This window comes from Theropithecus gelada, chromosome 7a (assembly GCF_003255815.1).
Source record: "Theropithecus gelada isolate Dixy chromosome 7a, Tgel_1.0, whole genome shotgun sequence".
NCBI classification, from domain to species: Eukaryota; Metazoa; Chordata; class Mammalia; order Primates; family Cercopithecidae; genus Theropithecus; species Theropithecus gelada.
This window is the reverse complement of record NC_037674.1, coordinates 52,545,710-52,560,115: the sequence shown is the minus strand read 5'-3', so window position 1 is coordinate 52,560,115 and position 14,406 is coordinate 52,545,710. Positions and strand designations below refer to the sequence as shown.

The following is a 14,406-nucleotide window of genomic DNA, read 5'->3' as shown; positions in this document are numbered from 1 at the left end:
ATGAGCAGTAGCAGACAATCCCCAAACTGCCTGTAAACAAACATTTGGAAGTTCAGCTTTCTGAGAGTTTATAAAGCTAATAATATCCAAACCTATTTGAAGTTTTAAATCAAAGTATAAAAACCTGCTCAGGTTCTTATACTCATTTTCTCTGCTATCATCCTCTCACCTTCTCCCGATTCCTAATTCTGTTCCGATTTAAGAATCTTATAGAAACTAAAGGCATCAATTGGTCTAGCTAAACCTGTAGATTGATAATATTATCCTTTAGTTCTGTTTTGTGCCATGAAGAGTGGATTGGTGGTCATGAATATAAAATAACACCAGCTTTATTGGTTTTCTGCTTTTTTCTCCCCTCAGGTGCTCTGTGAAGCATTTTCAAATACAATACTCAAAGTAACTTGTGTTTCAAGATATTTTGGGAAATGAAGCATTATAGTCTAATTCATTAATGTCATTCTTTCCTTTCATTTGGTATTAAAGGCTTCAGCGATTAGCCAAAGATCTTCTAAAACAACTGCAAGTACAAGACAGTGGCTCATGGGCGAACAATAAAGTGTCTGCTTTGGATCGGACCCTAGGAGAGATCACTAGAATACTGGAAAAAGAGGTGTGTAACTAATCTCTGGTTTTTTAACCTTAATCTTTGTGATCCTTTCTCACTATGACAGTACATAGAGCTATAAGGCAGACTCAGTATATGCCTTTCTTCTGTTTTTTAAAGCTAGTTAATAATAGATGTACTTTTTTTTTTTTACTTTTGTTCTTTTCAGTTGTTTAAATGAAGTTATTTTCAGGTTTTTAAAATTGAAGTCCTCTTTAGATCATGGTTTCCTCAGTCATATTTTCCCCACACAAACAAACTGAAATTATTTTGTCAGGAATCACAATAATAAAGATGTATGACTCTATAGCAGAAAATAGAAAACTTTGAATTATAAAGCCTAATAAATCACAACCAAATTTCTACAAACACCAATATCCCCTGATTCCAACAGATTTGGCAGTTTTCTTTAATGACTTAGAATCATTAAATATCTCAATTATAGTTTAAATATCCTCAGTGATTTTTAAAGTATTTATTATTCACTATAGGAAAATGTTAAATGTACAAAGAAGAAATAAAACTTCCTGTAATATCAACTGATAACATTTTATGGTATCTTCTTCTAAACATTTTACTGGACTTTTTTACATTGTTTTATCATAAATACTTTATCGTGTCTTTAAAAACCTTTAATGGAATGAACATATCACATTTTACATAAAGTATAATATTTAGGTGGTTTCTAATTTTCTATTTAAAGTAATGGCTATTTTCATTTATTAGCTGTAGTTTTTGGTTTTGTGTTTTGTTTTCTAGGTTTAAAGGTTATTATGTTATATTTGATATATACAAAAGAAATTGTAATAAAAATAATATAAATACAGTGAACAGCTGTGAACTCACCACCCAATTTAGGAGTAAGATTGTTACCACTGCATTTGTGGTTCTCAGTATGATCCTTTCTCACCCCATTCCTGATTCCTTTAAAGGGAATACTGTACAGAATTAAAGGTGTATCATTGTTTTTTAGAAATAGCTTTATTGCTTTATCACGTAAATGTATTGTCAAATAACGTTAGTTAGTTTTGACCTTCATAAAATATTGTACGGTAGACTTCTGCAATTATTTTTTCAGTCAAAATTATGGTTCTAAGTTTTTAGCCTTATAGCTGTTTTTCATTGCTTTTCTCTGCTGTAGAGTAAGTCCTTCGTTGTATTAATACTACAGTTTTTAAATCTGTTCTGACAATGGACATTTCAGAGAGAGAGAGTTTGTGTGTATGTATGTGAGAGAGAGAGAGAGAGTGCACGCAAGCATGGGCAAACAGTGCTGCTCAAACATTCTTGTATCAGAGTAAATAAACAAGAATTTCTTTAAAGTTGGGGGTCTCAGTCTTTCGTCTGCATCAGAATTGCCTAGAGAACTTGTTAAAACACAGATTGCTGCCCCCGGCTCCTGCCCCAGATTTCTGATTAAGTAGGTTTAGGGTGAGTCTGGAGAATTTGTATTCCTAAGAAGTTCCTAAGTGATATTGATGCTGCTAGTCCAAGGACCATATTTTGAGAATCACTGCTCTAGTCTAGGGCATATGTCTCAATGGTGGAATTGTGGGGTTCTCAGGCATATGAATGTCCAACTTTATAAGGTAGTGCTCAACTACATTTTGGCATCAGATAGTACAGTCATCTGAAGAAACCGAAAGCAGCCTATTCACTGAATAGGACAGAGCTGTAAAGTCAGTTCTTGTGTGTAACACATCCCTTTCAGGATACCAGAGGTTCAGAAACTGGTAGTTGTCACACATTTGCTAGAATGCAGTATTTAAAGATTCAATGTGCTTTGGGAAAAATCTCTGATCTTTTTTAAAATTATTATATACTGATTATTTTTGTAAAGGATAGAGTACTTTGAATTAAAAGGCAATTGCTTGAAGACACTGCTACACGTATCTTATCTCATGAATATTGTTTTAGGTTAAAGTAATAGAACTTTTGAGGAAAAGGCAAAATAATCTATATAAGAAAGGTATTCAGTATCAAAATTCACCTAAAGTTATTTCCTTCACAAAGGGGCAATTTACTGAAATACCTCTGGTTTCTTATACTTTGGGGGAGAAAAATGTTGTCTGGCTCCCAGTCTAAATGGTCTGTGTCAGGAACCTTGCTGTAAAGCTGTCCTCAGAGTATACACTGCAGGACCACCTAAGAGTTTAGACTTACCTACAATAAGATCCTTTTGCTCCTTTTAAACTGAAATCCTTTTTACCTAGCCAAGACACACTCACTTTATGAAGACTTCTGTAGAGTAATACTGACATTTCAGTGTAATTCAGCTGATGATATTTATGATTTCAGTCTAGGAATTGTAAATAGCCATTCCTTTTTGTTTGGAAAACTGCCTGGAGTAACAAACTCATTAGAGCCAAAGCCAGGTACCCAGTGAAGGATATTTGAAGACAGTCTAGAAGAGACAAGGTAAGACAGTAGAACTTGGGCAAGTGTAAGCACTAATGGAGGAATGGTGAGAGATGAATCTTGAGGTCTTTATTTGCTTAATTTAGACCTCAAAACATGGATGCTTTCTACTATCGCTTGACACAGTGTTTCTTTAGATAATTTTTCTAAAGTTCGGAGAACTACTTTAGACCTAATGGATTAAACTTGTGATATATAGAAATGCTCTTGTCATGGAAGGGGTCAGGAAACTGAGGAGACCTGGGTTTTATAGTACTTACTATGCATTTCAGGTTCCTTCTGTTTTTTTGGGTTTTCTGATTTCATTCAGAAATTAAAAGTGTGTAAGCTTTATTTATGTGTTATGCTTTTAAAAATATCTTAAGCCGCTTCTGTTTACTAACATACTTTGGTCTAGGGTACTGGTACCAACTCTTCCGACAAAAATATCTGAAAATGCTGGGTGGGGAAGAAAGCAGTTTTCTTAAAAGCATCAAATAGCTAAGAAGAAATTAAAGAATTCCCAGTCCAAGGAAAAAGCAAGAATTTAGAAAGTTGTGCTTATAACTTAATTGCCCCAAAAAACATGTGCCAGATTGGCAAATGTGGGTTGTGGTTTACAGGCGTCATCGTGTAAGGTGATGAAAGTAAAAGTATAAGGGCTGCCTAAGTATGAGGTCTAATAGGAGATTTTTCCGATCTTCCTTTCATGAAGATAAGACCACATCAGCCTACTCCATCACATAATGATGAACCTTTGCATCCCACTCTCAGGACTATGAAGAAAGCACTTTGGCACAATGCAGAATTTATACCCATAGTCCAACCCCTGGCATAGATTTGCTGCTCAAATTCACATCACCTGTATTATTTCAGATGGTGAATTGAGTTTAAAGTTGTCCTAGATTGACTTGTGGTGTCTTTAGGAATCAATTAGAAGAGAATACAAATCCTCATTGGAAGAAGACACCTTCATTCTAGGCCTCAGATACTTTCTGTTAAACAATTTTACAAGGACAAGTAGCCATAGTGAAAAGATAAGCCCAAAAGTAAGTAAGTCGTGATGAGTAAGCAGAAACTAGAACTGCAAGGCTCTGTTATTACTAGTCACAGATTACAAAACTATGCTTACTATCTTCTGAGGAAGTAAAAGGCAAGCTTGAAAATTTCTATAGGAATGGACTTAGCAGTAGTGACAGTAGGTAATTCAGAACTGTCCTTCCACTGATGACAATAAAACTAGATAAAATATGAAATAAAACTGAACTGCAAACAGGGTAATGAATAATTACTGGACCAAGATCCAGAAATTTGACATTTTTGGACTAGGTACCATTGATGATCCAAAAGAAGTGGACATGAGTTTGATTAGTTCCTTTGAGACTGTTTGCAGGACTGATGAGAAAAAAAAAATATTGGCATCTAGGACAATCAATGGTAGGAACTATGGCAAAAAAAAAAACTCATGTTTTGGTTTGGGATCTTAAAGGACTGTACAAGGAAAAAGGGTGGACAGGAAGTACACCAGTCATTACACAGACAACTCAGTTTCAAATCATGTAGGTGGCTGGGAAAATCCAAATCACTGAAAAAAGATTAAAATGATTCTAAATTGCTAATACCCCAGGTGGCTAACAGAAGCAATTGGAAAATTTATTTTGGAGAAAGATAATAGCAACCTAAGTCTCAAATTATCTCAACAAAATAAATTTCAAATGTAGTGTTTGTCAGAGTAAGGTAATTAAGCATACAAAGGGACAAGACAACATGCATAAAAACCAATAGAAACAGACCTGCAGAGGCTCCAGAACTATGCTTATCATGATCAAAGATATAAATATTAATTGTTTTAAAAGATATATAGCACATTTGAGAAAAAATTGGAATTTGAGAACTGAACATTTTAGTAATAAAAGTTACAAAAATTATAGATGAGGTAACAGTAGAATAAGCCAAGCACTGGAAGATAGATCATAAGAAAGAATCCAGACTGAGCATGGAGAGAAAAAGATATGGAAAATAAAGAGAAGAGTGTAAGAAGGATGTAATATATGGTGAAAATGTCTAATTTCTGTATAATTAGAGCTCCAAAAGGAAAAGAGAGAAGAAAATAGGGCAGAAACAGTATTTGAAGTGATCATCATTTAGAACTTTCCAAAACTTACAAATCAATTTACAGATTCAAGAAGCCCAATTATGCCCAAGCAGGGTAAATAAAAAGAAATCCACATTCGCAATTGTCACAGTGAAACTAAAGAAAGTAAAATTGTAAACCAATCTCAATCATAAATGTGGAGTCAGAATTTCTAAACAAAATTTTAGCAAACTGAATCATGCAATATCTAATAAGGATAATATATCACAACAAAGTTGGATTTATTCAAGATACTTGAGTTTGCTTTAACATTGGAAAATTATGATATATTAACAGAAGAAAAGAAAAAATATCATCTCAAAAGACGCAGCAAAAGCGTTTGGTAAGTTCAGCATCAATTAATGGTAAAGATTCATAGTAAACCAGGTATAGAATGGAATTTCCTTAATCTGACTAATTGAATCTATTATAGCAAAATAATATTTACTGGTGAAATGTTGAAAAATTTCCCTTTGAAATTGTGTACAAAAAGAGAATATTTGCTGTCAACACTTCTGCTTAAAATGGGGGTTCTAACTAGTGGAAAAATAAATAAATAAAAGTTGTAAGATTTGAGAGAAAAAGTGAAATAGTCATTGTTAGCAAATGATATGTTATACATAAAATATGCAAAATAATTTACAGATAAATATTAGCACAAAAAAGTTAGATTAACAAGGATACTAGACAATGGGCAGTATATAAAAATCAATTATATTTGTATATTACCAAAATATTAAATATCTAGGAGTAAATCTATAATGTTTATGGATTGGAAAACTCACTATGGTATATTTTTCTTTTCTGCCCAAGCTTATTTGTAGATTCAGTGAAATCTCATTTAAAAGTCCAATACTTTGTTCTTTGGAAATTCCAAAACACTATTTAGAATTTCTAAAGAACAATATTTAGGCGCAGATTGTAAAATACGGAATTTCAAAGATCCAATGAAACAGTGTGCAAAACCCTGTTGAAAAAGAACAATATGACCAGCACTTTGGGAGGCTGAGACGGGCGGACCACTTGACGACAGGAGTTCAAGACCAGCCTGGCCAACATGACAAAACCCCGTTTCTACTAAAAATAGAAAAAATTAACCAGGTGTGGTGGTGGACACCTGTAATCCCAGCTACTTGGGAGACTGAGACAGGAGAATCGCTCAAACCCAGGAGTCAGAAGTTGCAGTGAGCCAAGATCATGCCACTGCACTCCAGTCTGGGCAACAGAGCGAGACTTGTGGCGCAGGGGGAGAGGGAACGATATGGAAGATTTGCTCTACCAAGTATAAACACTTTTTATAAAGCCACAGTAATTAGGATAGTGTACTATTGGCGATAAGATGGAGAAAAAGAAGAATGGAACATAATTGAATTCATAAACAGTACCATTTGTATATATATGCTTGATCCGTGAAATGTGAGATATTTGCCTATGCACATATGGAAAAAGGAAGCACCACAGAACACTGTGGGAAAGTATGCTCTATTTAGTGAATAAAGGCTATAATGATTGAATATCCTTGTTTTTTAAAAAAAGTTACCTGTATCTCACATCATAAACAAAAAATTAATTCCAGATGGATCTAAATATAAAAAGAAAAAACTAATTTTTAGAAGATAATATAGATTAATCTCTTCTTTACCTCGGAGTTTTACCTGGACAAGAAAATGACACAAAAGAAATTAACAGTAAAGGGAAACTTGATAAATTGGGCTGCATTGAAAATAAGAACTTTTGTTCATCAAAAGACACCAGGAAGAGAGTAACAAGACAAGCAATAGAAGGGAAGAATATTTTATATATATATAATCAACAAAAGAGTGGCATCCAGAGTATGTAAGGAATTCCTACAAGTTAATGAGATGCAAAAACAAACTAAACCAGTAGGATAATGGTCAAGAGAACAGGCATTCTGAAAGAAATCCAAATAGCTAAAAAATAAATGTGTAGATAGTCAACCTCTTTAATAATCAGGATAATTCAAATTAAAAATTCAATGTGATAATGTGATTCACTTATCAGAATGACAAAAATTAGATTGAAAATACCAAGTATTGGCAAAGAACTAGAGCAATGGGAACATACAGACAATGTTCGTGATAACATAAGTTGAGCCTACCATGTAGCAAACAGTCTACTGTTGTCTACTAAATTTGTAGACATGTGTATCATATTTCACTTTTAGGCATACACTCCATGGAAAGCAATGCATATATCCACCAGGCAAGATATACACAAATGTTCAATGGCAGCATTGTTTATAATCACCACATATGGAAAATAGTGCAAGAATCCATCAATAGCTGGAGATACAAATTATGGTATGTTCATATAATGGATTATTATTCAACAATAAAAATGAATGAACTACATCTATGGATAACAGTATGTATCTCACAAACTCTCTTTAGTGAAACAAGTCACCAAAAAATGTATATACTGTTACAATTCCAGTCATATAAAGTTCAAGAAAAGACAAAAGGACCTGTATTGTTTTGGAATAACACATAGGTGGTAAAACTGTAAAGAAAATAGAAAAAGAAATTTCCTAAAAATCAGGATCGTGATTGTTCAGAGAGAAGGTTGAGATGTGTGGTCAGAAAGAGTCATATAGGTGGCTTCCTCTGTGCTTCTAGTTTTCTTTTTCTTGACTGGATACTGGTTACACATTGTTCAAATTAAAATTATTCTTAAAATTCTGTAAAATTAAAATACAGGTTTGCTATTTTTTCTGACTTTTCTGTATGTTTATGTTTAACAATAAAATTAATTTTCAGAATTTAAGGTAAAATAAATTGCTCCAAATAAAAGACCCTTTTATTGAAGAAATATTCAATTATTTCAAAAAAGAGTTTAAAAAAATAGTCTTACATATGGAAAAGCATTTTCCTTGTTCTTACCATTGTGTTAAATTTGGTCCAAGTCAATGTGATCTGTATTTGCATTGACTTTTCTCATTACTTTGTGATGATAAACATTACATTTAAGTTTGGATAGTAACAGCATCCCAGAAGCTTTTCTGTGGTTTATCAGTAACATGAGACATGTGTATGCTGTTACTATAAGTAAACAGTTTAAGCAGATGGATTGGACATGGAGTTTGTCCAATTGCCTTTCCTGACTTTATAGAATCCTGCCAAATTTAAATAGAGATTCAGCTGTGATTCTTTTGAATCTGAATAAGCAAACAACATAGCTGGCAGCATTGATGATTTGAAGTGAATTGTGATATGTGAAATCACAATTTACATTGTAATACCTATAGCAAACCATGCCATGCTTTGGTATTTTCAAAACTTATCTTGTGAAATTTCATTCACAGATACCTGTATAAGGTAGAAAGGTAGAAACTCTTCCCTACCATTTTCTTCTTTTTGCCAACTGTTGTGACTGTGTAACATATAGTTACATAGTCTAGGCTCAGAGAGATAAATCAGTAAGCCTTAAGAGCTTTTTCAACCTAATTATATTCAGAAAACTGTGTTCAGGTCCTGCTAGACACTGCCCATCTTCCAAACCCCATGGTTCTACTTCTTGTATTTTCAGCTGGAATTCTTCAGCTGAAGAAATGGGAAGCATTCAATACTAGGAATCTCTTATTTTGATCCCTTCACTATGTTCTCAGCTTACATGGTTGTTTCCTCATTGCAACTGATACATAACTGAATATAGCTGGCGTGACACCCATGTTTTGTCAGAAGGTGACAAGTATATAGCCCAAAGTAAAATGAAGACGTTTTTCAGACGTTTTTCAGCTAGCCTCCCTTGGAAGACTACTATAAAGAAAAATTGAATTGTTATTTCATGAATATGACAGATTTAACTTATAAATGGTTTGTATTTTTAAAAAAGAAACAACAAAAAGCAGGTGTTGAGAGAAGGATAACTTACTGGAAAGGGGCATAAGGAAATTTCTAGGGTGATTAAAAAGTGTTCTGTATTTTGTTTTAGGTGGTGGTTAGATAGTTGTGTGCAGTAGTCAAACTTCATCAAACTGAGTGTATAAGCATTCCTTTTTCTCCACAACCTTACCAGCATCTGTTATTTTTTAACATTTTAATCATAGCCATTCTGACTGTGTGAGATGATATCTTATTGTGGTTTTGATTTGCATTTCTCTAATGATCAGTGATGTGGAACTTTTTAAAAATGATTGTTGGCTACCTGTATGTCTTCTTTAGAGAAGTGTCTGTTCATGGCCTTTGCCCACTTTTTAATGGGGTTATTGGTTTTTATCTTGTAAATTTGTTTGAGCTCCTTATAGATGCTGGGTATTAGGCCTTTGTTGGATGCATAGTTTGCAAAAGTTTTCTCCCATTCTGTAGGTTACCAACCTTCCTTCCCAGAGATGAGACCTACTTCATTATGGTGGGTAAGCTTTTTGATGTGCTGCTAGATTTGGATTGCTAGTATTTTGTTGAGAATTTTGCATTGATGTTCTTCAAGGATATTGGCCTGAAGTTTTCTTTGTTGTATCTCTTCTAGGTTTTGGTATCAGGATAATGCTGACCTCATAGAATGAGTTAGTGGGGAGTCCCTCCTTCTCAATTTTTTGGAATAGTTTCAGTAGGAATAGTACCAGCTCTTCTTTGTATACCTGATAGACTTCAACTGTGAATCCTTCTGATCCTGGGCTTTTTTTGGTTGGTTGGCTATTTATTACTGCTTGCATTTCAGAGCTCATTATTGGTCTGTTCAGGAATTCAGTGTCTTCCTGGTTCAGTCTTGGGAGGGTGTATGTGTCCAAGAATTTATCCACTTCTTCTAGATTTTCTAGTTTATGTGCACAGAGGTATTCATAATATTCTCCCATTGTTGCTTGTATTTCTCTGGGTTCAGTGGTATTTTCTATTATGATTATGTAAACTAACTATTTTTGGACTATTTAAAAATGTATCTTTGAAACCCCTTGCCTTATGTAATACAGTACACAGATACTTACTTGCACAAAATAATGAAAACTATGAAGGCAAAAACCTCAGTGACTACTAATTGAGAAGTAGGGCATTGTCAGCATTCCAGAACGCTTTTGTCTGCTCCTGTTTATTTTGCTAATCACACTCATTTCTCTGCATTTTATGATAAAGTATTAATTTGACTTTTTAGAAGCGGCTTCCTTTTCTTTATGGTTTTATCACTTAAGGATCTGTTTCTAAACACCATCTGTTAGTTAAACATGTCTAGTTTTGAACTTCATGTAAATGGAATCCTACTGTCTATATTTTGATGGCTTCCTTCTATCAAAATTATGTTTTTGAGAATTTATGTTGTACAGTTTTGTTTCCATTACTATACAGTGTGCCATTGTATGAATTTGTCACAGTGGTATTTATCCATTCCACTGTTGATGGACATTTGGATTATTTTTATGAAAAATGTGCCTGTAAGCATGTATCCTGGTATTCGTGCAAAAATTTCTCTAGCAAGCAGAGTTCCTGGGTCATAACATATGCCTCTCTTTATCTTTTCTTGATAATGCTAAACAGTTTTCCAAAGAAATTGTACCAATTTGCATTTCTGCCAGCAGTATATAAAAGTCTTGTTGCTTCCTTTCTTTCCAGCACTTGTTATTATCAGACATTTTGATTTTTGCTACTCCTGTATGTAGACAGTGAGATCTTGCTGAGATTTTAACATACAGTTGTCTTTTGGCAGATAGGTTCAGGCACCTTTTCATATTTATTGGCCATTTGGGATTCTTCTTTTGTGACATGCCTGTTCAAATCTTTTACACATTTTTCTGATTGTTAGAATTTCCTTTGTGTTCTGGACACTAGTCCTAGATTGTTCAAATATATTAAACATATATACTCCTGTTATTGAGCTGTGTTTTTATTGTCTTTTGGTTCCTTTGATGAACAAAAGTTCTTAATATTAGTGTGTCAGATTTATCAATATTGTCTTTTATAAAGATTGTTTTTGCTCTCCTTTTAAAATATCCCATCGCAAAGTTAAGAAGATATTCTTGTATTTTTAGTCTCTTGTCCATTTGGTATTAATTTTTTTTTTTTTTTTTTTGAGATGAAGTTTTGCTCTTGTTGCCGAGGCTATAGTGCAATGGTGCAATCTTAGCTCACTGCAACCTCCTCCTCCTGGGTTCAAGTGATTCTCCTGCCTCAGCCTCCAGAGTATCTGGGGGATTACAGGCACCCACCACCATACCCGGCTAATTTTCTGTACTTTTGGTAGAGATGGGGATCACCATGTTGGCCAGGTGGGTTTCGAACTCCTGACCTCGGTGATCCACCTGCCTTGGCCTCCCAAAGTGCTGGGATTACAGGCATGAGCCACCACACCTGGCCTCTGCCTCATATTTAAAAAAAAAAAAAAAATAGTAATACTGGGAGGCGAAGTTTGCAGGGAAGCAAAGGTTTCAGTGAGCCAAGATTACGCCATTACACTCCAGCCTGGGCAAAAAGAGCAAAACTCTGTCTAAAAAAAAAAAAAAAAAAAGTGAGGTAGAGATTTCATTTTGTTTTTCTTGCCCTTGTAGATGCATAATTTCTTGAGTGTTGTTTATTGAAAAGGCCAGTTTTAATACTTGTATTGTACCTACACACTGTGATTAACCACCCCTCCCTAAAACAGTGCTAAGGAAAGTTACTCAAAGCGGTAAAATAGCACACTTCCCTCAAGTATCGGTTTCATTCAAACATTTCAGGGAACAAAAACATCCATGTCCAAGTATGGATCTTGATGCTAGCTGCCTTCAGTTCAGCTCAGTTCTTTTAAATTAGTAGACTCCATGACATATCCTGTCTATTAACTAATGCAGGTAGAAATTTTTATACTCCTAAGTTTTTGTCCATACCTGTGCAAAAGATACTAAAAATATCTCTTGAAGAAAGGTAGTATATAAAATACTTGTGGTAAAATAATTTTTAAAGAAAATTTCAACCAGACATGTCAATTATTACAATAGGTAAGAAATATCATGAAAATGATATTTGAGAGCCAGAAGTAGGACCATTAATTATTTAATTTTAATTTTAAGTAAATGCATTATAAGAGGCTCTTTTGGCCCAACATGTGACATTGAGTGATTTTATTTCTCAGTAAGCAGATGTGCTTATTGAGGTTTCTGCTTATAACAGCCTGGTAGTATTCCATCATGCTAACTCTCTGGCTATATTCTACTCTAAGCTAACCTGAGTGATTGATTGCTTCATGCAGTGAGTAAATACTTACTGTTTTTAACCACATTTATGTAAGTCTAGGTTCTCGGAAATAACGACACTAGAAAAAATGAGAGAGAAATTGCCCATGTATGGATCTTGATGCTAACTGTCTTCAGTTCAGCTCAGTTCTTTTAAATTAGTAGACTCCATGACAGATACCCTGTGTATTAACTAATGCAGGTAGAAAACTCATTTCTCCTTAATATAACACATTATTTTCTAGTTATGATAAACATGGGCCACATGGAAAAAATTGAGAAGTCTTGAAGGTATTTCTTTCTAGTACTAGGTGTATATCCCCCAGCCCTGCATCCCTTTTCTCTGATATTACAGAGTCATAAATGGATACTTGGAGATCTGTACTCTAGTAAATCATCTAGCTTATTTTCTATTCCGTTCCCAGGAACTATGAAGAAACAGGATTGTTGAAAGTAATGATGTGGGTTGGGTTTGGATCATCATTGGGAAGGTATTTAGGGAAGCAGTTAAGAGCAATATTGAAAGCATGGACTAGAACTTATTGTTTTGTTATTGTGTGACCCTGGACAAGTTAATTAATTTCTTTGGGTGTCAGTTTCCTTATCTTATCAGTAAAATGTAAGATTCTGACACATCCCGAAGAATTGTGTGGCTATTAAATGAAATATTGCATGTTAAACTCCTGGCAATGAGTATGCAGTCAGCAAGTGTTGAAACAATGTAATGAATGCACCTGTTGAGAGTACAGGCTTTGTAGTTACGGGCCTGAATTCAAATTCCAAATAGATCATGTAGTGGCTCTGTGAGTTCACCAAGGTTTCCTTTGTAAGCTTCAGTTTCTGCCTTTGAAAAGTAGGATAGGATTACTCTCTTAAGCCTCCTTCACAAGGGTACTAATTCTGTTCCCAAGATTGGAGACCTCCTAAATTACTTCCCCAAAGGACCCACACCCAGTGCTGTCACACTGGGGATTAAGTTTCTACACATAAATTTGGAGAGGGGCACACAAACATTAAGACCATAGCAGAAAGCTAATAAGAGAAAAAAATTAAAAAAAAACTCAATGGGAATGATACCATAAATATTTGATGTGTGGGAATTTGATGTTTCTGTCAAAATAGTATAACTATTTTAACTTTCTTTACAAAGTAGTAAACATACACACACACATATACACACACATGCATATACAAGTTATTGTTTTTCTTTAACTTTTAGTTTTAGGGGCATATATGCAGGTTTGTTACTTAGGTAAGTTGTGTGTCATGGGGATTTGGTGTACAGGTTATTTCATCACCCAAGTAATAAGTGTAGTATCCAATAGGTAATTTTTCAGTCCTCAACCTCCTACCAAGGTCCACCCTCAGGTGGGCCTTGATGCCTTTTGCTGTCTTCTTTGTGTTCATGTTTACTTATATTTACAAATGAGAACATGTGGTATTTGGTTTTCTTTTCCTGCATTTGTTCACTTAGGATAATGGCCTCCAGTTCCATCCATGTTCCTGTAAAGGACATTGTATTAGTCTGTTTTATACTGCTACAAAGAACTGCCTGATATTGGTCAATTTATAAAGGAAAGTTTAATCGACTCACAGTTCCTCATGGCTGGGGAGACCTCAGGAAACTTACAATCATGGCAGAAGGCAAGGGGGAAGCAAGGCACCTTATTTGCAAAGCGGCAGGAGGGAGAAGTGCTGAGCGAAGGTGAAAGAGCCCCTTATAAAACCATCAGATTTCAGCCGGGTGCAGTGGCTCACAACTGTAATCCCAGCACTTTGGGAAGCCAAGGCAGTGGATCACTTGAGGTCAGGAGTTTGAGACCAGCCTGGCCAATGTGGTAAAACCCCGTCTCTACTAAAAATACAAAAAAAAAAAAAAAAAAAAGCCGGGTGTGGTGGTGGGCACCTATAGTCCCAGCTACTCAGGAGGCTAAGGCAGGAGAATTGCTTGAACCTGGGAGGCGGAGGTTGAAGTGAGCTGAGATGTGAGCATCTCCATCTCCAAAAAAACAAATCAGATCTCATGAGAACTCACTATCACAAGAACAGCTTGGAGGAAACCACCTCTATGGTTCAATTACCTCCAAAATTACCTCCACCTGGCCTCTTCCTTGA

At 34.9% G+C, this 14,406-nt stretch overlaps 1 protein-coding gene across 2 annotated transcripts in view; it reads left to right on the top strand.

The window, feature by feature from the left end:
- The window catches only part of SCAPER (S-phase cyclin A associated protein in the ER), a 583,444-nt gene that overhangs the window by 347,888 nt on the left and 221,150 nt on the right, over positions 1-14,406 (top strand). For both annotated transcript variants that reach the window (XM_025390645.1, XM_025390644.1), the window contains one exon: positions 484-610. In XM_025390645.1, the coding sequence (XP_025246430.1) occupies positions 484-610 (127 nt within the window). The remainder of the gene's footprint in view (positions 1-483; positions 611-14,406) is intronic.